The sequence below is a fragment of the Salmo salar genome, chromosome ssa02 (genome assembly GCF_905237065.1).
Source record: "Salmo salar chromosome ssa02, Ssal_v3.1, whole genome shotgun sequence".
NCBI lineage: Eukaryota > Metazoa > Chordata > Actinopteri > Salmoniformes > Salmonidae > Salmo > Salmo salar.
Window position 1 is genome coordinate 65,108,036 of NC_059443.1, and position 22,512 is coordinate 65,130,547.

The 22,512-nt window shown below is 43.9% G+C and overlaps 1 protein-coding gene across 2 annotated transcripts in view; it reads right to left on the reverse strand.

Moving 5' to 3' along the window:
* Nucleotides 1-1,356: 1,356 nt before the first annotated feature.
* LOC106590175 (max-interacting protein 1) overlaps nt 1,357-22,512 on the reverse strand; it is a 38,559-nt gene continuing 17,403 nt past the window's right edge. For both annotated transcript variants that reach the window (XM_045707950.1, XM_045707960.1), the window contains exons 4-6: nt 9,267-9,381; nt 5,774-5,978; nt 1,357-5,464 (exon numbers count right to left, since the gene is read on the reverse strand). In XM_045707950.1, the coding sequence (XP_045563906.1) occupies nt 5,280-5,464; nt 5,774-5,978; nt 9,267-9,381 (505 nt within the window). In that variant the 3' untranslated portion in view covers nt 1,357-5,279. The remainder of the gene's footprint in view (nt 5,465-5,773; nt 5,979-9,266; nt 9,382-22,512) is intronic.

Here is a 22,512-nt window from a genome sequence, read left to right on the forward strand (position 1 = left end):
TTTCTCAGAACAAGAATAGACTGATGAGTTTCAGAAGAAAGTTCTTTGTTTCTGGCCATTTTGAGCCTGTAATAGAACCCACAAATGCTGATGCTCCAGATACTCAACTAGTCTAAATAAGGCCAGTTTTATTGCTTCCTTAATCAGAAGAACAGTTTTCAGCTGTGCTAACATAATTGCAAAAGGGTTTTCTAATGATCAATTAGCCTTTTAAAATTATAAACTTGGATTAGCTAACACAACGTGCCATTGGAACACAGGAATGATGGTTGCTGATAATGGGCCTCTGTACACCTATGTAGATATTCCATTAATAAAATCAGCCGTTTCCAGCTACAATAGTCATTTACAACATTAACAATGTCTACACTGTATTTCTGATCAATTTGATGCCATTTTAATAGACAAAAAATGTGCTATTCTTTCAAAAACAAGGACATTTCTAAGTGACCCCAAACTTTTGAACAGTAATATATATATATATATATATATATATATATATATATATACAGTTAACTTTGAGACACGTACTTGGGCTCATTCCAGACAGTCATGCAAAATCTGTGCATATCTGCAGAGGTTTATCAGAACTTTACAATGCCTGGCAAAAGTCTATATATGATATGTATATACAATATATAACAAAACTAAGATACTGTAATCTGCACAGGGTCTTGTTAACCCAGTTCACACTTTAAGATACACTGAGCGTACAAAACATTAAAAACACCTTCCTAATATTCAGTTGCACCCCCCTTTTCCCCTCAGAACAACCTCAATTCGTCAGGCCATGGACTCTACAAGGTGTCAAATGCTTTCCACAGGGACGCTGGCCCATGTTGACTCCAATGCTTCCCACAGTTGTGTCAAGTTGGCTAGTTGTCCTTTGGGTGGACAATTCTTCATACATACAGGAAACAGTTGAGCGTGGAAAAACTCAGCAGTGTTGCTGTTCTTGACACCTGGCATGTACTACAATACCCGTTCAAAGGCACTTAAATCTTTTGTCTTGCTCATTCACCCTCTGAATTGCACGCATACACGATCCATGTCTCAATTGTCTAAAGGCTTAAAAATCCTTCTTTAACCTGTCTCCTCCCCTTCATCTACACTGATTGAAGTGGATTTAACAAGTGACATCAATAAGGGATCATAGCTTTCACCTGGATTCACCTGGCCAGTCTATGTCATGGAAAGAGTAGGTGTTCCTAATGTTTCGTACACTCAGTGTATGGCTGACTGACAGGAACCCAACCAATAAGAAGTGTCTGACTTCCTCAAAATGAACGGAGAATGGATTAAAAATAACCTTGAAAATAACAATATAGAGAGATAGTAGACAACAAAGTCAACAAGTTCCGGTTTGAAAATCTTGGTGTTTTATTGTAAGTATTGCATTTTTAAACTTACACAGCGAGAATCATCATCAGACAGCATGTTCTACAAAGGATTGATGGCCACAGAGTTCATCTGAACAACAAGGGGACTATAGTCTCTCCTATAGCCTGGTTAAACCAGACTGAATGCTACGCTAACTCGTATCACAGCATTCAGCCTAATTTAACCCAGGCTAGGTCTGTCCTGTTTGGAGGTGGGAATAGCTGTATCTACTTTGACCCATTCATTCTGTCTTAACCTGGTTCCCAGATCTGTTTGTGCTGTCTTGACCAGAATGACCATAGGAGTTGGAAAGACAGCACAAACAGATCTGGGTCCCAGGCTATTCGTTCTCCCCCTTCGAGTCGTTGTCTATAAGACCAATACCTAGTACACTGGAGTGACATTATTCAGGGTGGAGGTCAATTCCATCTAAATTCCATCCGCAAAATGGAACGTCAATTCAATTTGGATACCAGGTAAGAAATTCCCATCTTGAACTCAACAGATAGGAATTGAGTTAGGAATTGAGTTAGAATAGACCCCAAATCTGGATATAACAACATACTGCTAGCCATACAGAGGCAAAAGCAGGTATCACTTATATGGCCGCACTAAGGACACCAGACAACACACACAAAAGAGAGAGGGTATTGGGGAAAAACACAGTTTTTCATTAAATATGGGCCCTTTTTTCTCATAGTGCAGGTTCAAAAAACGACAAACAAAAAGCGCTAGACGATAAAAGTGTAAATGAAGGAGAGTGAAGTAATCTGCCCCCTGTGAAAGAGAAGAGGACACTGTTGGTGTTCTGAGGTTGTTTGGCTTATTTGTTTATATCGAGAAAGCACCATCGTCAGTGAACCATCAATTTGAGGAGATCATGAAATTCCGCTTGATTACACTAACTTTACACCTTAAATGATGTCCTTCGTTGAAACCATAGGTTTTTGTTCTCAATAATATTAATCTGAGGCTTTTTGTAAATGTAAGACACATTTTGTTGACTTAAACATAATCTAGTAAAGACTACTACTTGTCTTCCTACTAGAGGAGTGTGGAGTTAGTTAGTTAGCCCCCATTTTGTATAGTAGCTGGCTCAGTATTTGCCAATTAGACTTGGCTATTGTAGGCTGAGTCCAAAATCAACCCCTTGACCCTACACCCCCATCCCCTCCTAGCAAATTCTAGGATTATTGGATAGGTGTAAACTGTTACGACAGAAACTCCACCCAGCCTATCAGAGAAGGAGAAGAAATGACCATACAGCTTGGGGTGAGTTTGAACTCGACCGTGGATGCTAAGAGGCAAGGCTCAGTACTGGGAGCAGCTTGGGGGCTGATTACAATTCAAGTGTCCGTCTAACAAAACAACATTAGCCTGGTATCCTGACTGATTTCACTACGATTCACCATTGTCTGTTTCCCAAATGGCACCCCATTCCCTACTTAGTGCTCTACTTTTGACAGAGTCTGGTCGAAAGTAGTGCACTATGTAGGGAATAGGGTGCTATTTGGGAAACAGACGTTGTTTCACTTTTAAACATAAAATCTTAAAATAAGAGATAAAATCATTTAAAAAATAGGGAGGAGAATAATAAGATAAGACAGAAACCAAATAAGTTAACTTTTTTCATATTTTTTCTGTGAGGGATGGTTGGATGGAGAAATAGGCTAATAAATATATAAACTTCAAAAACTCAAGGGTCAGGGTGGGATTGTTCTTTCATATGAAGAGATACGTGAATACCAGTGGAAAACAAGACTTTTCAAAGTGCATGTTGAGTTCGCTTCAGTAACAAGGGCTAAGGATGTACACACACAGTCAATGACATCATCATACACCTTGGTGTTGTCTCTTCAGACTCGAGTTCCCCCACAGCTCACCAGATACCACTAGTGGAATGCCATATAGGAGGTTTCAAAATAAAAGTAAAAAACAAACAAATTTGAATAAATAAGAGTGCCACACAAAGTCTGTATTTATGAACAGAAGATGTCCTGGGGTGGCGGCCATTTTGTATTACAGCCATATAGTTGTTGTGTCTTGAACTTTAAGTTAAGTACTATGAAGTGGAACTTCTCTTGGGGTTAATGGGGGACAGCTACAGAATGGTAACTTTTGAACGTTTCAACCAGCAAAATGAACAAAGCAATACTGTCCAATTCATGCCATGTCGACGACTGACTGACCGCTTGCCTGTCACACTGAGAGAAGTAGAATAAATCTTTTCAAAAATATAATTTAAAATGCACAAAAACACAAGGTCAAAAACAGCAACAGAGGCAATAGGTTTTTTCTATCCACAAGTTTTCAAACTTTTTTTTACACTCCTTTTTTCATCGTTAATTTATTAAGCTATTTGTAAGCTATCTAATTATGTACAAAAAAAACAAAGCAAGTTGAATGAGCTTTTTTTGGACGGCCACAGGCCTGTTGCCTTGGAAAAGAGAGGGGGAAAAAACAGGAGGAGCTCAAATGGTCGAAAAAAAGAAATAAACCTACTAGAAATAGTTATTGCTTGTTACTGCTGGATAGAGAGAAAGGATGATGTTGTCTCTATAGTCCAAAGTTCCTTGGTATTCTTTCTTTTTAAATTGTGCCGATTTGTTTCTATGGACAGCCATAAGGTAGGCAGGTGCAGGATAGCTTGTTGTGGTAGCTGCGTTGTTGTAAAAACACATTTGAAGATTGATTTCCACACCGAGCACCACCCACGTTCCATGGGAATGCATATAATGCATGTTTTTTTCTCTCCTCCATTCGTTTGGATGGAAACGTCCTGTATGACACAGCAGACGAGGATCGTTGGTTGTACAAGCGTTTGAGCTGCGTTGTTGATGGGTTTGTTGTTGCTGTTTCAGGTAGCACCATTTCAAGTGTCTGCTGGATGCAGTGCTGTGGTTGCACAGTGGTAAAAAAACCCACAAAGACAAGAATTTTAAAATAAAAAAGGACGTCGTTAAAGGGCCAAAATGTGTTGATATGGCAAGTAGACTTCTTGACATTCCACAGAGTCTGTGTCCAAATTACCACTTGTTCCCAAATTCGTTTTTAAGTCCAGCAGAACATTGACTTGACTTCGGACACAAGACCAGAGCAAACACTCAAACACATAGAACCAAACAGGGTTTTAAAACTCAGAAAATATTCTAATATATATTAGAAATGTAAGTGCATTTCTGATGCTAAAAAAATGGGGTTGTTTTTTTGTTTGTTTCTAAAATAACTTAATCAATTGTTTGATTTAAAAAAGTGGTCTATTCCCTTCGATTATGTCTGCAATAAAACCAAGATAATGCTGATCCCAACATATTCATAAAAATACATCCTTTTTCATCTTCATTTTCAATCATTCATAAAGCCACTCAAGTTAAAATCTCATCTAAAACCATTGCTCTTATTCAGATTCTCAAAATAAAAGTTGGTTGGTTCTGTGTTTGGATCAATCTCTGTTCTTCATGTACCTGTTATCGGGACGATGCAGGGGGTTGGACCTTCTGCTTGGGACGGAGGGGGGTTGAGGGGTTCGGGGGGGGGTTGAGGTTCAGCAGCAGAGCGACGGATGATGCGATGGGGAGGGGTTACAGACAGGAAGTTAGAAGGACGTCAGGGCGCCACTTGAGGGATGCCATGGCGATGGTGTAGTCGGCGATGATACATGTAGATGGGTGACATGACGATACACAACAGGGTCGGTGGATGGAGGTGGGAGGCCAAGGTCTTTGCAGGTTGGAGCTGGGGCTGGAGACAACTCTAATCGGCCGGTCAGAGAAGGCGCTGAGTTTGACGAGGACGCAGGATTAATGTAGGATTAACGTTCAGGTTCAGGTGGTTGGTCTTTGGATGTTGGTTTAGCTCTCCCGAGGTGGGGGGAGGAGTCTACACCCAACAGCCATCTCCTATGAGGAGGATCCGGAGAAGGCTGAGGAGAGTTTGAGGATGCTGCAGCTGGAGTAGCCCTCGTCGCTGGCTAGACTCTGGAGGCTGCTGTGGTCGTCTAGATCGCTAGTGGAGGCCGTAGAAACCGAGTCCAGTTCCCCGTGCTCCGAGAACTCTGTAGACTCCACGTCCACCTCAATCTCCTCTGTAGAGGGCGAGGGAGGTGGGAGAAAGAGAGAGGTAGAGAGAGAGAGAGACAGAGAGGGAGTAAGAGAAGAGCAGAACGTTGGAATAACACACTCAAAATAAGAACTTCTTGGATCTAAACAGGAACACTACTAAACTGAGAAGTTAGCTTGATTCTGTGTGGAAACAAACCATTCTGGTTATCCTAAGAATAGGGTACAAGTGTGCAAAGTCCACGTCTCTTTAACTGATGTGCTTATGTGTGTGATACACTGAAATGAAGACTGGAATCTGACAAAGATCCCTTTCGGCGGTCACGGTCGCTCACCTTGGTCCGAGTCGGAGCGCTCGGAGGAGCAGAGGGTGGAGCCCACGCTGTCCATGCGTATCCTCTCTCCCTCCCCCGGCCCGGTGCCTCCTACCCCGGCCCCGGTGCCCCCCTGCAGCAGGTCCAACTGGCGCTGGAGGTGCCTCTGCTCCCTCTCCAGACTGTCCAGCTGGTTACGGCTCTTACGGTCCGCCTCTTCAAGTTTCTACAAGAGGGAGAGAAAAGAGGAGAGAGAAGGGAGAGAGAGGAGAAGTGAGAGAAGGGAGAGAGAGAGAGAAGGGAGAGAGAGGAGAAGTGAGAGAAGGGAGAGAGAGAGGAGAGAGAGTAGGAGAGGAGGGAGAGAGAAGGGAGTGAGAGACAGGAGAGGAGAGAGGAGAGAGAGGAGAGAGAGACAGGAGAGGAGAGAGGATAGAGAGAGGGAGAGGAGAGAGGATAGAGAGAGGAGAGAGGATAGAGAGAGAGAGGAGAGAGGAGAGAGGAGAGGAGAGAGGAGAAGGGGGAGAGAGGAGAGAGAGAGAGAGAGGAGAGAGAGGAGAGAGAGAGAGAGGAGAGTGTGTGTTTAGTTATCTTGAACAAACTGGATGTGTATAGCTGTTTCCAAAGAGCACCTGCCTCCTCCACCACACCCTCAGAGAGATGACGAGTTGCTATCCTCTGTGTGTTCCTCTATCTATTTAACAGGATATTTTCCTCCACCACACCCTCAGAGAGATGACGAGTTGCTATCCTCTGTGTGTTCCTCTATTTAACAGGATATTTTCCTCCACCACACCCTCAGAGAGATGACGAGTTGCTATCCTCTGTGTGTTCCTCTATCTATTTAACAGGATATTTTCCTCCACCACACCCTCAGAGAGATGACGAGTTGCTATCCTCTGTGTGTTCCTCTATTTAACAGGATATTTTCCTCCACCACACCCTCAGAGAGATGACGAGTTGCTATCCTCTGTGTGTTCCTCTATCTATTTAACAGGACATTTTACCAGGTGTTTTCAAGTCTCTATAGGAGGGAGAGGAGAGAAGAAAGAAAGAGACGAGAGAACGTGGTTATGAATAGATTTTAATGTTTATATTTTAGCGGGTAAGGTTGATGGAGAAGATATTCTCAGAGGGATAGTGACAGTGGGAGATGGGGATGGAGGGAGAGATACAGATAAGGAAGTCAACTAAAAATTGGGACGAGGAGAGAAAATGAGAGATAGAGGAGTCAATGAAACCGCCAATCAATTCTCCAAACGCTACAACTCCAATGTCAGACCTCAGTATCCCGTCTCCTGACCTACAGACTAACTCTAACCTATGGAAGGGAAATCACCCAACAGTCCAACACAGAAGTAACGTTCTGTCTTTCCAGACTTGGCGTTGTTTATCTTGTATCAGTGTTTTGTTTACGATGCGTTTGTTTACTACTGGTGTTACACAGAGTCACGTCAATACTTGATAAAGACTAGAGCTGACAGTTACAGCACACAGAGAGAGAGAGAGAGAGAGAGAGAGAGAGAGAGAGAGAGAGAGAGAGAGAGAGAGAGAGAGAGATGAGACAAAGAGAGAGAGGGGAGTGAAAGAGAGGGAGAGAGAAAGAGAGAGAGAGAGGGGCAGGAGAGAGAGAGAGAGAATGAAAGAGAGGGAGAGGGGGAGAGAGAAATAGAGAGTGAAAAAGGAGAGAGAGAGAGACAGAAAGAGGGGAGAGAGAGAGAGTGAGAGAGAGAGAAAGAGCGAGAGACATGCAACAACAATGCAAGCCTTCATTCCATGTTTCTGTGTCATTGTCAGGGTCAATGTTATTGATCTTCATTCCCATGTTAATCTCATTCAGGTGGCTGTCAGTAGTGGGGAAGCTGCACGGGCCATAGACTCAGAACAAGCAACATGTTTCTCATTACTAGTAATGTTCCCTCTCATTTTTTCCGGCAGTGAGCGAATTTCAGGTCTGCTGAGCGCAAACTTGAACGTTGTGAAAATTCTGTGCAACTTCCAGCGCGCGTTTACTGTGAACAGTGAGGCTGTACCCACTTTAAGTTACAGTTTTAACAGTGATCAAGTGGACCACTGTGGCTATTTGATCATAATGTAGGCCTGCCAGAGTGGCCTAACGTAAACAAATATGGAGAATATGCATCCCATAACATTTTAACACGGAAATAGCTGTTCTATCACTCAGCCTACAGTAGCAGCCAATGTGTGATGTCCAATGCTGGCCTACATTCCATGAGACTTTTGAAAAACACATGCAGGGCTTGACATTAACCTGTTTATCCTGAACAATTTGTTGTGTTGTTTGATGCAAGAAACCACTTTCCAAAATAAAATGTATTATTATTTCCATACCATTATTACAGAGAATCAGACATATTATGCTACCCTCTGCCTACTGGCTACTTAGCTTATTCAAGACCGTCTCCAAATAAAAAACTGCCATAAAAAAAGCTCTTTACCGACTCGCTTTCAAACATGCCAAGAAATGTACAAGTTTTGTTCTCTTGTAGGAAGCAACCACTCCCACATTGCTGACTACAAATTATCTATAACTGGGCTAATAACTCACTAACTAGCAAAGAATATGAACAAATGTGTACACCTGTCTACATGCAGCTCTCGCTTTGATTTCAAAACAAGCGCATAACGATCGCAGACGCTCATGCTGTAGACACAGTCCAGTTCAAAGTGAATGGCACAAATCCATATTTGGAAATGGTCTATTTGCATATTGCCTATTGAAGCTCTGATTGGTTATGCTGCACTGGTCTGTGTAGAGTACAGGCCTGAGTCGTGCCTGTCAGTGCAATAGAAATCCGATGCGCTCTGCGTACGACAAAGTCTCTTGCATAGTTTGTTTTGTTCGGTATGTTGTGTTGAAAGTGGCTAATAATGATTGCGTTGATTCGATCACAATTCCCACGGTAAAGGGAAATGTCGATAGAGTTAACTAACGGGGAAACACAGCTCAGAGGGAACATTGGTTACTAGTCAAATGTGTTGTTTGAGTTAAAATAGTAAAGCTTCATACAACTCAAATAAATCAATGGAAAATGTCAAATATTTGTCATACATATTTAAAGCATTTGGAGAGCTGTTTTACACTTGAACAGGTCATAAGTGTGTGTGTGTGTTTTACACTTGAACAGGTCATAAGTGTGTATGTTTTAGACTTGAACAGGTCATAAGTGTGAGTGCGTGTGTGTTTTAGACTTGAACAGGTCATAAGTGTGTGTGTGTGTGTGTGTGTGTGTGTGTGTGTGTGTGTGTGTGTGTGTGTGTGTGTGTGTGTGTGTGTGTTAGACTTGAACAGGTCATAAGTGTGTGTGTGTGCGTGTTTTAGACTTGAACAGGTCATAAGTGTGTGTGTGTGTTTTAGACTTGAACAGGTCATAAGTGTGTGTGTGTGTGTGTGTGTTTTAGACTTGAACAGGTCATAAGTGTGTGTGTGTGTGTGTGTGTGTGTGTTTTAGACTTGAACAGGTCATAAGTGTGTGTGTCCGTGCGGTATAGTTACCTTAATATGTGATTTGGCTTTGTTGAGCAGCCCCAGGGTAGTGTGACGGTTACAGTCTTTTCCTAGAGGGATGAGGGCCTTCAACCTCTCCAAACACAGACGCAGGTGGGCTCTCCTGAAACAAACAAACAGACGGACAGACGGACAGACAGACAGACAGGACAGACAGGACAGACAAAGAAAAAGGTTAGAGACATGATATTAAAGGATTCAGGAGCCAGATACAGTAGATAACAAGACAACACATAGGTCCAGATGATACTGAGAGAGAGAGGTGTAATGGTGTTTCCTGCACCCTACTCAGTTCTCCTTCCCCCCTCCATGGCTGACCACATGACCTGACCAGGATAATGGTTGTCTCACCTAGCTATCTTAAGATGAATGCACTTAACTGTAAGTCTCTCTGGATAAAAGCAACTGCTTTATTAATAAAATGTAAATGAAATTGTCTGAGCCCTAATTACACCACAACACACACAATCTCAAATGACACAGAGAATTGTGAATGGCATTTCCTGCACCCCCTCCCACTTCAGTTCTCCCTCCCTCTCTGGCTCATTATAATGATAGCTAGCTAGACTACGTTACTGAAGGTAGGACAGTATACCTAGGTAATGGCTGAGTAGAGAGGTAGAGAGAGATCACTGAGGGTGTAACACAACCTGTCCTTTATGCTGCACTGAAGGGGACATGTAGCTAACCTAGGGCATTAGGCTGCACTGAAGGGGTCTTTTAGCTAACCTAGGGCATTAGGCTGCAGTGAAGGGGACATGTAGCTAACCTAGGGCATTAGGCTGCACTGAAGGGGTCTTTTAGCTAACCTAGGGCATTAGGCTGCAGTGAAGGGGTCTTTTAGCTAACCTAGGGCATTAGGCTGCAGTGAAGGGGTCTTTTAGCTAACCTAGGGCATTAGGCTGCAGTGAAGAGGTATTTTAGCTAACCTAGGGCATTAGGCTGCAGTGAAGAGGTATTTTAGCTAACCTAGGGCATTAGGCTGCAGTGAAGGGGTCTTTTAGCTAACCTAGGGCATTAGGCTGCAGTGAAGGGGACTTTTAGCTAACCTAGGGCATTAGGCTGCAGTGAAGGGGACTTTTAGCTAACCTAGGGCATTAGGCTGTAGTGAAGGCGACATGTAGCTAACCTAGGGCATTAGGCTGCAGTGAATATGTATTTTAGCTAACCTAGGGCATTAGGCTGTAGTGAAGAGGTATTTTAGCTAACCTAGGGCAGTAGGCTGCAGTGAAGAGGTATTTTAGCTAACCTAGGGCATTAGCCTGTAGTGAAGAGGTATTTTAGCTAACCTAGGGCATTAGGCTGCAGTGAAGAGGTATTTTAGCTAACCTAGGGCATTAGGCTGTAGTGAAGAGGTATTTTAGCTAACCTAGGGCAGTAGGCTGTAGTGAAGAGGTATTTTAGCTAACCTAGGGCAGTAGGCTACTCAGACTAGGACATGCAAAGTGTCTCGGCCCTGAGGCTAAATTACAACCTAAAGACACCAGCAACTACTCAGAAACGACTCTCCTCTGTGTGTGTGTGTGTGTGTGTGTGTGTGTGTGTGTGTGTGTGTGTGTGTGTGTGTGTGTGTGTGTGTGTATGTGTATGTATGTATGTGTATATATATCCCATCCTGTCCACACAACCCAGAGGCATAACGTTCAAGTTCTTCACATAGTTGAACACACACAGACAGACATATATATATATATATATATTACTGTGTGTGTTCAACTATGTGAAGAACTTGAACGTTATGCCTCTGGGTTGTGTGGACAGGATGGGAGGGCAGCACTGTTATAACACTTAAATAATAAACACGCACACACACATGTACATACACACACACACACACACACACGTACACACGTCTCTATATATGATAAATATCTGTCTGCCTCTATCTCTGACAGTAAACAGCCCCATTCACAGGGCAGGCCAGCCCACATTCAGTCTTTATCAGTCACAGTTATCCTAGTGCAGGCACGTAGTGTGTGACCATCTCCTCTCACCCAGCAGGCCTACACAGAGATGGACTACGATCCACATTCATCTCTGTTCTCTGATCTCTAGCGTGGGTGTGGGTGTCCTCTGTATAGCGGTGCATCAGGCCTTACTCTCAGTTTACACTCGGAAGCGGCATCGCACGGTGAAACATCGGAAGCCATTCACTTCAAACGGAAGGAAAGCCGAACAGGGCGGGACTTAAGATGGGGAAAGCTGAACTTTATTCAAATCCTCTAGGATGTCGTGTGACATGAGTGACCAATCGAAGCTCACCATAGCTTCCAATCTCTACTGGATTGGCTGACAATGGCTGTTGATACGTAGCACTACTTAGCTTGCTTGCTAGCACCCACATGAGGGTGAGGCTAGCGTGGCTAGGAGAGTGCCGCTTGTATAGTGTTAACAGCAGGTTACAGACAGGTTTGGAGACCTCTGGGTTATCACACTGAACACGCATGCTCTCGCGCACGCACACACACACTGAGAGAAAGAAAAGAAGGGAGGGAGGGGTATCCTAGACAAGTCTAGACATGCCTGTCAGGCTACAGTGTGTGAGGTGAATGGAGCTCCTCCAGACAGTATGTCCCCTCCCCTCTCCACTTCACCCCTCACTGATAAAGACAACCATGCACCCTACTGCAGTCTCAGCAGCTGACCCTAGATAACCCTCACTTCCTGGAGGGAGGGTGAGGGGGGAAGACGGCAGGCACCGTTCACAGACCCATCTGTCTATCTGTCTCAAGTGAAGGTTAACCTCTTCATGAGTAGGCAGGGCTAGTTAACCACAGTCATTGTAGGTCTATACGGTCACGGCTTCCTGTTCTTTCACACATAGAACATGTCTGGATGTAGTTTGAATGCGTAGGCCTATTCTGATAGTGAGTCACAGCAGCTAACCACAGACACCTCCACACATATGTGATGACTTCTCAAAGCACATTTCTCAGCCTTGATTTCTACACACGCAAGGTCAATGTAACTAAGGTAAATATCTCTCTCCTTCCCCTCTTCCTCCTCTTCTCTCCCCTCCTCCAGAGAGCGATGGAGATGGAGAGAGACGGGGGGGATGGGGGGACAGAGATAGAGAGAGGAGGAAGGAGGAACACGAGAGGCGGAAGGAGAAAGAGAGGGAGAGAGAAAATAGAGATGTAGAGAGACAGAGATCGACAGAGGCAGAGAAAAAAAAGAGGGAGAGACAAACAGAGCGAAATAGAGAGAGTGAGAACGAGATAGAGACGTATGTCCCTATAATTCTGTCACTGTCCATACACAATGTCCACCAAGGGTTAAATGTTCCTAAACCTTTAAAGTGTGGTTTAGAGGTCGACCGATTAATCGGAATGGCCGATTAATTAGGGCCGATTTCAAGTTTTCATAACAAATCGGTAATCGGTATTTTTTACACCTTTATTTAACTAGGCAAGTCAGATTAAGAACACATTCTTATTTTCAATGACGGCCTAGGAACGGGGGTTAACTGCCTTGTTCAGGGGGGATTTTGCAGCCTTCGGTTACTAGTCCAACGCTCTAACCACCTGCCTTACATTGCACTCCACGAGGAGCCTGCATGGCAGGCTGACTACCTGTTACGCGAGGGCAGCAAGAAGCCAAGGTAAGTTGCTAGCTAGCATTAAACTTATCTTATAAAAAACTATCAATCTTAACATAATCACTAATTAACTACACATGGTTGATGATATTACTAGTTTATCTAACGTGTCCTGCGTTGCATATAATCGATGCGGTGCCTTTTAATTTCTCATTGAATCACAGCCTACCTCGATAAACGGGTGTTGATTTAATAAGCGCATTTGCAAAAAAAGCACTGTCGTTGCACCAATGTACCTAACCATAATACACAAGTATATATTTTTAAACCTGCATATTTAGTTAATATTGCCTGCTGACATGAAATTGTGTCACATCTCTAGTGTTCATTGCATGCAGAGTCAGGGTATATGCAACAGTTTGGGCCGCCTGGCTCATGACATAACATTGAAGGTTGTGCAATGTAACAGGAATATTTAGACTTAGGGATGCCACCCGTTAGATAAAATACGGAACGGTTTATTATTTCACTCAAAGAAAAAACGTTTGTTTTCGAGATGATATTTTCCGGATTCGACCATATTAATGACCTATGGCTCGTATTTCTGTGTGTTTATTATATTATAATTAAGTCTATGATTTGATAGAGCAGTCTGACTGAGCGGTGGTAGGCACCAGCAGGCTCATAAGCATTCATTCAAACAGCACTTTCGTGCGTTTTGCCAGCAGCCCTTCGCTGTGCTTCATGCAGTGCGCTGTTTATGACTTCAAGCCGGGTGGGTATAATTTCCAACAGGAATCTATTCCAAAAACTTCTTAAATAACAAGGTTGCCAAAAAACAACGCATACAAAGTTGTATAGCGGCAGAATAAGATACCGAGTAGGGAGTGGTCTATTTCATTGCGTAAAATGTCTGTCCTCACTCTGGTTGCCTATGGACAAACATTAAGAATAAGCTACGTGGTGAGTTGATGCCTATTCGGCAGCTAGTTAGCTAGGTTTGTATGCGTTGCTACTTTGTATGCGTTTGTTGGTTGGAAACCTTTTACTTTACGTTTTTAGGAACAGATTCCTGTTGGAACATTCCACAAATTATACCCACCCCTTCAAGCCTATCAACTCCCAAGATGAGGCTGGTGTAACTAATGTGAAATGGCTAGCTAGTTAGCGGGGTGCGCGCTAATAGCGTTTCAAACGTCACTCGCTCTGAGACTTGGAGTAGTTGTTCCCCTTGCTCTACATGGGTAACGCTGCTTCGAGGGTGGCTGTTGTCGATGTGTTCCTGGTTCGAGCCCAGGTAGGAGCGAGGAGAGGGATGGAAGCTATACTGTTGCACTGGCAATACTAAAGTGCATATAAAAACATCCATTAGTCAAAGGTATATGAAATACAAATCGTATAGAGAGAAATAGTCCTATAATTCCTATAATAACTACAACCTAAAACTTCTTACCTGGGAATATTGAAGACTCATGTTAAAAGGAACCACCACCTTTCATATGTTCCCATGATCTGAGCAAGGAACTTAAAAGTTAGCTTTCTTACATGGCACATATTGCACTTTTACTTTCTTCTCCAACACTTTGTTTTGCATTATTTAAACCAAATTGAACATGTTTCATTATTTATTTGAGGCTAAATTGATTTTATTGATGTATTATATTAAGTTAAAATAAGTGTTCATTCAGTATTGTTGTAGTTGTCATTATTACAAAAAATAAATAAAATCGGCCGATTAATCGGTATCGGCTTTTCCTGGTCATCCAATAATCGGTATCGGTGTTGAAAAATCATAATCGGTCGACCTCTAGTGTGGTTATTTACCAGTTAGGTTTAAGAGTTAATGGTGGTAATCCCTAAAGCATGCTGGGAAGTTGTTTATCGGTCGGGTCAAAGACCTGGGCTTAAACCTTAATAGGTGACAAAAAAATGAATGAGTCGTTTGTGGTCTTAAATACCCGAGTGGGACTTTAAACACAGGCATTCTGCACTATAATCTCCTTTGGGGCCTCCTGAGCACAAAATAGCAAACGGAATATAGACCTAGTAACGGAGACTAAGTCTCAAGGTTGGGTTCAATTCAGTCAAACCGGGAAGTAAACTGAAATGCAGAGTAAAAATGAGAATTTCTGTTTACTTCCTGAATGCAATGGAATTAACCCCAACCCTGCTAGGCCTATCTCGTTACATAAATGGCATTGGCTTTAATTTGCAGTGGTCGGACACTGCAACACCACACACACCAGAGTTAGCTACAGGAAGGATCATGCCAGGACGCTAACCTCAGTGTCAGTAGTGTGCTGGGTATAGATAACCTGCTAAGCTAATTTAGCACTACAGGAGGTTGGATAGCATTAGCGCTGCTCCTATGAATAGCCTAGCGCTTGCTAGCGTTAGCCCGCTAATGAGCCTTGTTGCTTTAGCTATTGATAGCCTAGAACATGTGCTAACGTTAGCCTGCCAAAGAGCCCTGTTCTCCGGGTCATCCCATGAATAGCATTACCTAGCGTTAGCTTTACGTGAATGGGGCTCCCATCTGCATCATGCAGATTACATAACGCGTGCTGCTAGCATGCTGATGCTACCACGAAGTCCTCAGAACTCACACACAGGAAATCAAAGCTAGGATTTTGATTGACAACAAAGGTTAATGGATGCATAATGTTGTAGTTTGTGAAGCTGATTGCCTGATGACGGCACAAATAAACAAATTGTGTGGAGAGATGGTCTTCCACGCTCTCCCTCCATTCTATCCATCAATCTTCCTCTCTTTCCTACGCGCAAACCTGCCTCCAACACAAGGGCTAACCCTTCAGAGAAAAAGGCCATCCGCACTTCAAAACCCTCTTTTGTAACACGGCAGGATCGCCCCGAGCACTGCTCACAGCTCTTGGTCTACGCACTCCTTCTCTCTCTGTATTCATCCCTCCACAGGTTCCTCATTTACTCTTTTCTCTTTCTCTTTCATCTGATCAAGAGAGAGTTTGAAAGGAAATAAATAAAAAACTGCCCCGACAAGGTGTTGAAAAATGGTTTGAAGAGAGGTTGAAAAGACGGTTGAAAGGATGCTCAGCTGTGCACACAGACAGGCAGCAAGCGTTTATTGTGGTTGGTGTTTTTAACACGGCTCTTTTCAACCGTCACCTCCTGCAGCTACAGAGGCTGTAGTAGAGGTAGTGAGAGGTCTTTCTATAGACTGTTGCATTATGGTTGTGATGTAACTGGTGTAGTAGAGGTAGTGAGAGGTCTTTCTATAGACTGTTGCATTATGGTTGTGATGTAACTGGTGTTTTAGAGGTAGTGAGAGGTCTTTCTATAGACTGTTGCATTATGGTTGTGATGTAACTGGTGTAGTAGAGGTAGTGAGAGGTCTTTCTATAGACTGTTGCATTATGGTTGTGATGTAACTGGTGTTTTAGAGGTAGTGAGAGGTCTTTCTATAGACTGTTGCATTATGGTTGTGATGTAACTGGTGTTTTAGAGGTAGTGAGAGGTCTTTCTATAGACTGTTGCATTATGGTTGTGATGTAACTGGTGTTTTAGAGGTAGTGAGAGGTCTTTGTGAGGTTAGAGAGTAGATGTGAGTGGTCTTTGTGAGGTTAGAGGGTAGATGTGAATGGTCTTTGTGAGGTTAGAGGGTAGATGTGAGTGGTCTTTGTGAGGTTAGAGGGTAGATGTGAGTAGTCTTTGTGAGGTTAGAGAGTAGATGTGAGTAGTCTTTGTGAGGTTAGATGTGAGAGGTCTTTGTGAGGTTAGAGGGTAGATGTGAGTGGTCTTTGTGAGGTTAGAGGGTAGATGTGAGTAGTCTTTGTGAGGTTAGAGGGTAGATGTGAGTAGTCTTTGTGAGGTTAGAGGGTAGATGTGAGTGGTCTTTGTGAGGTTAGAGGGTAGATGTGAGAGGTCTTTGTGAGGTTAGAGGGTAGATGTGAGAGGTCTTTGTGAGGTTAGAGGGTAGATGTGAGAGGTCTTTGTGAGGTTAGAGGGTAGATGTGAGAGGTCTTTGTGAGGTTAGAGGGTAGATGTGAGTAGTCTTTGTGAGGTTAGAGGGTAGATGTGAGTAGGTCTTTGTGAGGTTAGAGGGTAGATGTGAGTGGTCTTTGTGAGGTTAGAGGGTAGATGTGAGAGGTCTTTGTGAGGTTAGAGGGTAGATGTGAGAGGTCTTTGTGAGGTTAGAGGGTAGATGTGAGTGGTCTTTGTGAGGTTAGAGGGTAGATGTGAGAGGTCTTTGTGAGGTTAGAGGGTAGATGTGAGTGGTCTTTGTGAGGTTAGAGGGTAGATGTGAGAGGTCTTTGTGAGGTTAGAGGGTAGATGTGAGAGGTCTTTGTGAGGTTAGAGGGTAGATGTGAGTGGTCTTTGTGAGGTTAGAGGTCTTTGTGTAGACTGTTTCATTATGGTCTGTGGCTTGCAGCATGACATTAACACAGGATGATGTCTCTGTAATGTTTTGCAGATAAGGCTAATTAAAAGGTGGGTTTGTTTGAGAAACAAACACAGGGAAAACCTAGAGCCAAGGTGCAGTCTAATAACCCCAAACCTAAAAAAGAAAGAGCTTATTTTAGAAATTTCCCCCCCATGTGTAAAACACTGATCTGGCTGAGGACATCAAGTCCTGCTGGTTGTGACAGTATTTTGTGGAACACACATGAGGCAGAGAGATAAAGGAGCTATAGCTGGCCTAGATTTCCTGGAACTTTTGAATAAGTCTTAAATAATGAATGACTTGACGGCACGGTCCATCCAAGATGTCTGATATACCTTACATATGTTCTTAAAGGGACCGTTCAGACCCTGGCTACAGATAACACGCCATACATTTGAAGGATGTGATCAGAACGGTATAGAACATCAGGAAAAGTTGTTAAGAAATATATTGGTTTGGCGTTAGGTCAATTTCAATGATGTAGGCCTATGAATAGAGGGTAATGACTTTAAAACACTAATTCCTGATTAATCAAGACAGATCACATTGCTAGCGTGCCCCACACCCTCAACCCCACCTCCCATATGACCTAGTTATTTATGTAGCGAGCTGACAAGTGAGCCTTCGCATAGATATTAAACTAATTACAGATCCTTCACATAGGCTGCATGCATCCCAAATGGCACCCTATTCCCTACACAGTGCACGACTTTTGACCAGGCTCTGGTCAAAAGTCGTGCACTATGTATTGAGCAGGGCGCCATTTGGCACGCGACCCAGGATATGATACTATTCCAGATCCTTGGTGGAGCGCGGTGGTAAATCTCCAAGCCGACAAGTCAGTCAGGAAATGGAGACATCATGGGCATTATGAACTACGCCACAAATGGCACCCTGTTCCCTACGTAGTGCACTACTTTTGACCAGAACCCGATTGGCCCTGGTCAAAAGAAGTGCACAACATAGGGAATAGGGTGCCATTTGGGACACAGTCCACAATCATTATGAACATGGTCTCTTAGCATGACGCTGACCAATATCACCATGTCTCTTTCCAGGGATAGGAAGGGAAATTAAATCCGCCACTTCTTTTCTTTCCAGCTTCGTCCAGCCTTATCTGAGGCCCCAAAGCCACAGCCTAAATCCAAATAAATTGGAACTATTTTATGTATTTTCCTGAACAGTAAAATTGAGAGCTATACACACCAAACACACACAGATGTTCTCTATGATTTCAATGAAGCGGCCATTTAAAAAAATATATACACTGAGTGCACAAAACATAAGGAACACCTTTCTAATATTGAGTTGCACCCCCCGTTTTGCCCTCAGAAAAGCCTTCATTCGTTGAAGCATGGACTCTAAAGCGTTCCACAGGGATGCTGGCCCATGTTGGCGCCAAGGCTTCCCACAGTTGTGTGAAGTTGGCTGGATGTCCTGTGGGTGGTGGACCATTTTTGATACACACAGGAAACTGTTGAGTGTGAAAAACCCAGCAGCGTTGCAGTTTTGACACACTCAAACCGGTGTGCCTGGCACCTACTACCATACCCTGTTCAAACACACTTAAATCTTTTGTCTTGCCCATTCACCCTCTGAATGGCACACACACAAAATCCATGTCTCAATTGTCTCAAGGCTTAAAAATCCTTCTTTAACCTGTCTCCTCCCCTTCATCTACACTGATTGAAGTGAATTTAATATGTGATATCAATAAGGGATCATAGCTTCCACCTGGATTCACCTGGTCAGTCTGTCATGGAAAGAGCAGGTGTTCATAATGTTTTGTACACTCAAGTGTAGGTTAAATCTATAATTTAAACACAAAAAAAATTATCAAACGGCATGTTGGCTTAGCTGTGTACTCTTGGGAAATCGCTTTACGCCCCTGTAGATCATATGGAATAATCTGGAATTAATATATGGGCCAAACATGCAGAGCGTTGATCCACCCCCGAACACTTTGAAGACGGTGAAATGCATGCGGCAGTCACTCTTCACACAGCCCACATACATGTTACATAAATATTACATACATGCAGCCGTGTGAGTACACGAACCCTGCTCTCTGTCACGTGCACGCCCACCCGTCTTAAGAAAACACAACTAAAACAGCTTACTGTATCCTCATAGTCACAAACACACACACGTACACGAATACAGGCTCCAATGTTGAATCACTTTTGTCTGCTAGCTACGCTACCAACACAATGGCGGCGTTGTTTTTCTGGTAAGGATGCCCTGTGTGGTTCAGTGTGTGAGTGTGTTGTTCTCCTTCTCTTTCATTTAGGCCGACCGCTCACTGTGCTGTCACGTGGTGACTGCTATGGTGCAGGTCACATGTTGTACCAGCAGCACCTGACCAACTGACTGACTCAATAGGTCACGTAGCCTAACGGACGGATTGTCCTCCATGCTTAAAGCACATGGTAGTAGCTCCCACATGGTTAACTCCCAAAAGCACCATCATCACAACATATCACCACCTTCCCATAGGACGACCACACCAGGAAGTCAGTCAATGTCACTTCGAGGTTCTGTACTAGATTGACCTTTTCCAATGCTATATTTAAGCAATAAGGCCCGAGGTGGTGTGGTATATGGCCAATATACCACGGCTAAGGGCTGTTCTTATCCACGATGCAACGCAGAGTGCCTGGACACAGCCCTTAGCCGTGGTATATTGGCCATATACCACAAACCCCGAGGTGCCTTATTGCTATTATAAACTAGTTACCAATGTAATTAGAGCAGGAAAAACACATGTTTTGTCATACCTGTGGTATACGGTCTAATATACCACAGCTGTCAGCCAATCAGCATTCAGGGCTCGAACCACCCAGTTTATAAAATGTTTTATTTGGAGCAACCACATGATTTTCTAAATGGAACAGAATGTCCTAAAGAACCATACTGCCATGATAATCAAAGAGCAAAATAAACATGTTTTGACCTATTTGATTCAATTCATTACTTTGGGATTCCCTATTTGATTCCCTAGTAAAAGGCTACTTATTCTCCGCCAATGACAGACCATACAGCTGATGGACACGGAGCCACCTTCCCATAGGAAGTGTCACTGTCCCCCCTCAAAGCAAATCGGATGTAAATCCGAGCGACAGCTAAGACGTGAGTGTAAATAAAGAAATACATTGATATTCCTGGCGAGCGGTGGATTGTAATATCTTACCCAGTGGTGACGCGGTGATCTGCCACGTTTCTGGGCTTGAACACACACACGCACGCACGCACACACACACACGCACGACTCTCTTGGACGAATATAGGCCTGTCCTGCCAATGGCATCTTTACACTAAAGGACTGGAGGACGCTTTTCTGTTCTCTATTATAAAACATAAACAGATGGGAGAGAGGGATGGATGTAGGGAGAGAGAAATGGGGGGGGGCTACAATAAGTAGCGGGGGAGGGAGAGGTGGGGAGAGGGAGTGGTGGGGAGAAACAGAGAGGGGGGAAAAAGAGATGGAGAAAGAGAGAACGAGAGAGAGAGAAAGAGGGGGGAGAGACCGTCATTAAAAGATCTAACTCGTCCGTCTCTGTGTAATCTGCCCAGAAACTAGCATCTGAAGCCTACAGAAACGTATGGAATGCTGCGTCGTTAGCTGGGCTACTAAAGACAGAGTGCTCCAGCTCTTAGTGGTTGAGATAACATAGACAACATCCTTGTATAGTGAAAACCCTCATTAAGCCAACAGGCCAAAAGAGAACAAACACAAGGACATGAAGCCTGTCTAGCTGGCTATTGACAGAACGAAACGATCTGGGACTCTTAGACTGGTACTTAGTAAATGAGAGAAAGAGAGAGATCCATCCTTCACTGTCTTCTTCTGAGCCGGGGACGTCCTATGAGGACAATCACCCCTTTGAGTGCTTCACTGACAGGCAATTGTTATATATGTAACAAACAGCACTGAAGAATGAAAGGAATGTGGAATGTGTTCATTGTAGAAGTGGGTTACAGCCTACTGCACTCATTAGGGATCTTAGAGACTGATTAGTAAGTCTCGGGAGTCGAAATTCCCTCTCGGAATTAAGTCGGATGGTGACCCAAATTCCATGTCGGAATGAAAGAGAAACATTGGGAATATAGTTATTCTGTGGAGGTGGAATTTATCACTTTGAGTGTGTGGGTATGGTGGTACTCTGTGTGTGTGTGTGTGTGTGTGTGCCTGTGTGTGTGTGCCTCTCTCTTTTTTTGGCTATCAATCATTCCCTTTTTAGACTTCTTCATTCCTTTGAGATTTGATTGGCTGGTCGAGAGCAGCACATCCTGTGGATCCATCCCAACAACCACTGGGTTGTTTAGTCTGGAGCCACAGTGGAACTCCGTTCAAAACCAGCAGGTGTGGAAAGGGGTTGAATCAACACGGGATACCTGGAATATCAGGGAACCCCACACCACTCACACAGAAGAGGGCTGGTTGGTAAATAAATCCAATTGTAGGATAATTGCCGGGCAGACATACACTGTAGTCGATCTGTTCCACCTCACATCACGCCTGCTGAACCACTGAACCCATGCCAAACCACAGAGAGGAATCTGCAATGACGCATGGCAACAGAGCAACACGGACAGGGAGGGAGGGATGAGAAGGAAACATGGCGAGAGAAGAGAGAGGGTGGAATGTAAGGGATAGAGAGCTGGTGTACAGTAAAAAAAACAAGTGAGTGAAAGAGAAAGAGAGAGCCTGTAGAACGAGAAAAAAGTAGGCATGTGAAAGAGAGAGAGATACTTGTTTATTGTCTATGTCACTTGCTTTGGCCCTTTGAAGTGAGAGAGAGAGTCAGAAATAGTCAGAGTGGGGGATGACTAGAGGAAGAGGAGGGGGTTATGCAGGCTATGCCAGCTGTGCAGTGTCCAGGAGGTTATAGCAGGCAGGGCCCCAGTGAGACTGGGACTAAGGGGCTGGAGCTGAAGCCAGCCAGGCCCATCACTAACACACATGGATTAGTTCACACGTGCCTAACATCACTCTGCTCTGTAGCTTTTAATCTGGTCCACTGGAGAGGGGAGATGGAGGGGTGGAGAGGGGAGATGGAGGGGTGGAGAGGGGAGATGGAGGGGTGGAGAGAGAGGGATGGAGGGGTGGAGGGGTGGAGAGAGGAGATGGAGGGGTGGAGAGGGGAGATGGAGGGGTGGAGAGGGGAGTGGAGGGGTGGAAGAGAGGGGTGGAGAGAGGGGTGGAGAGGGGAGGAGAGAGGGATGGAGGGGTGGAGAGAGGGGTGGAGGGGTGGAGAGAGGGGGTGGAGGGGTGG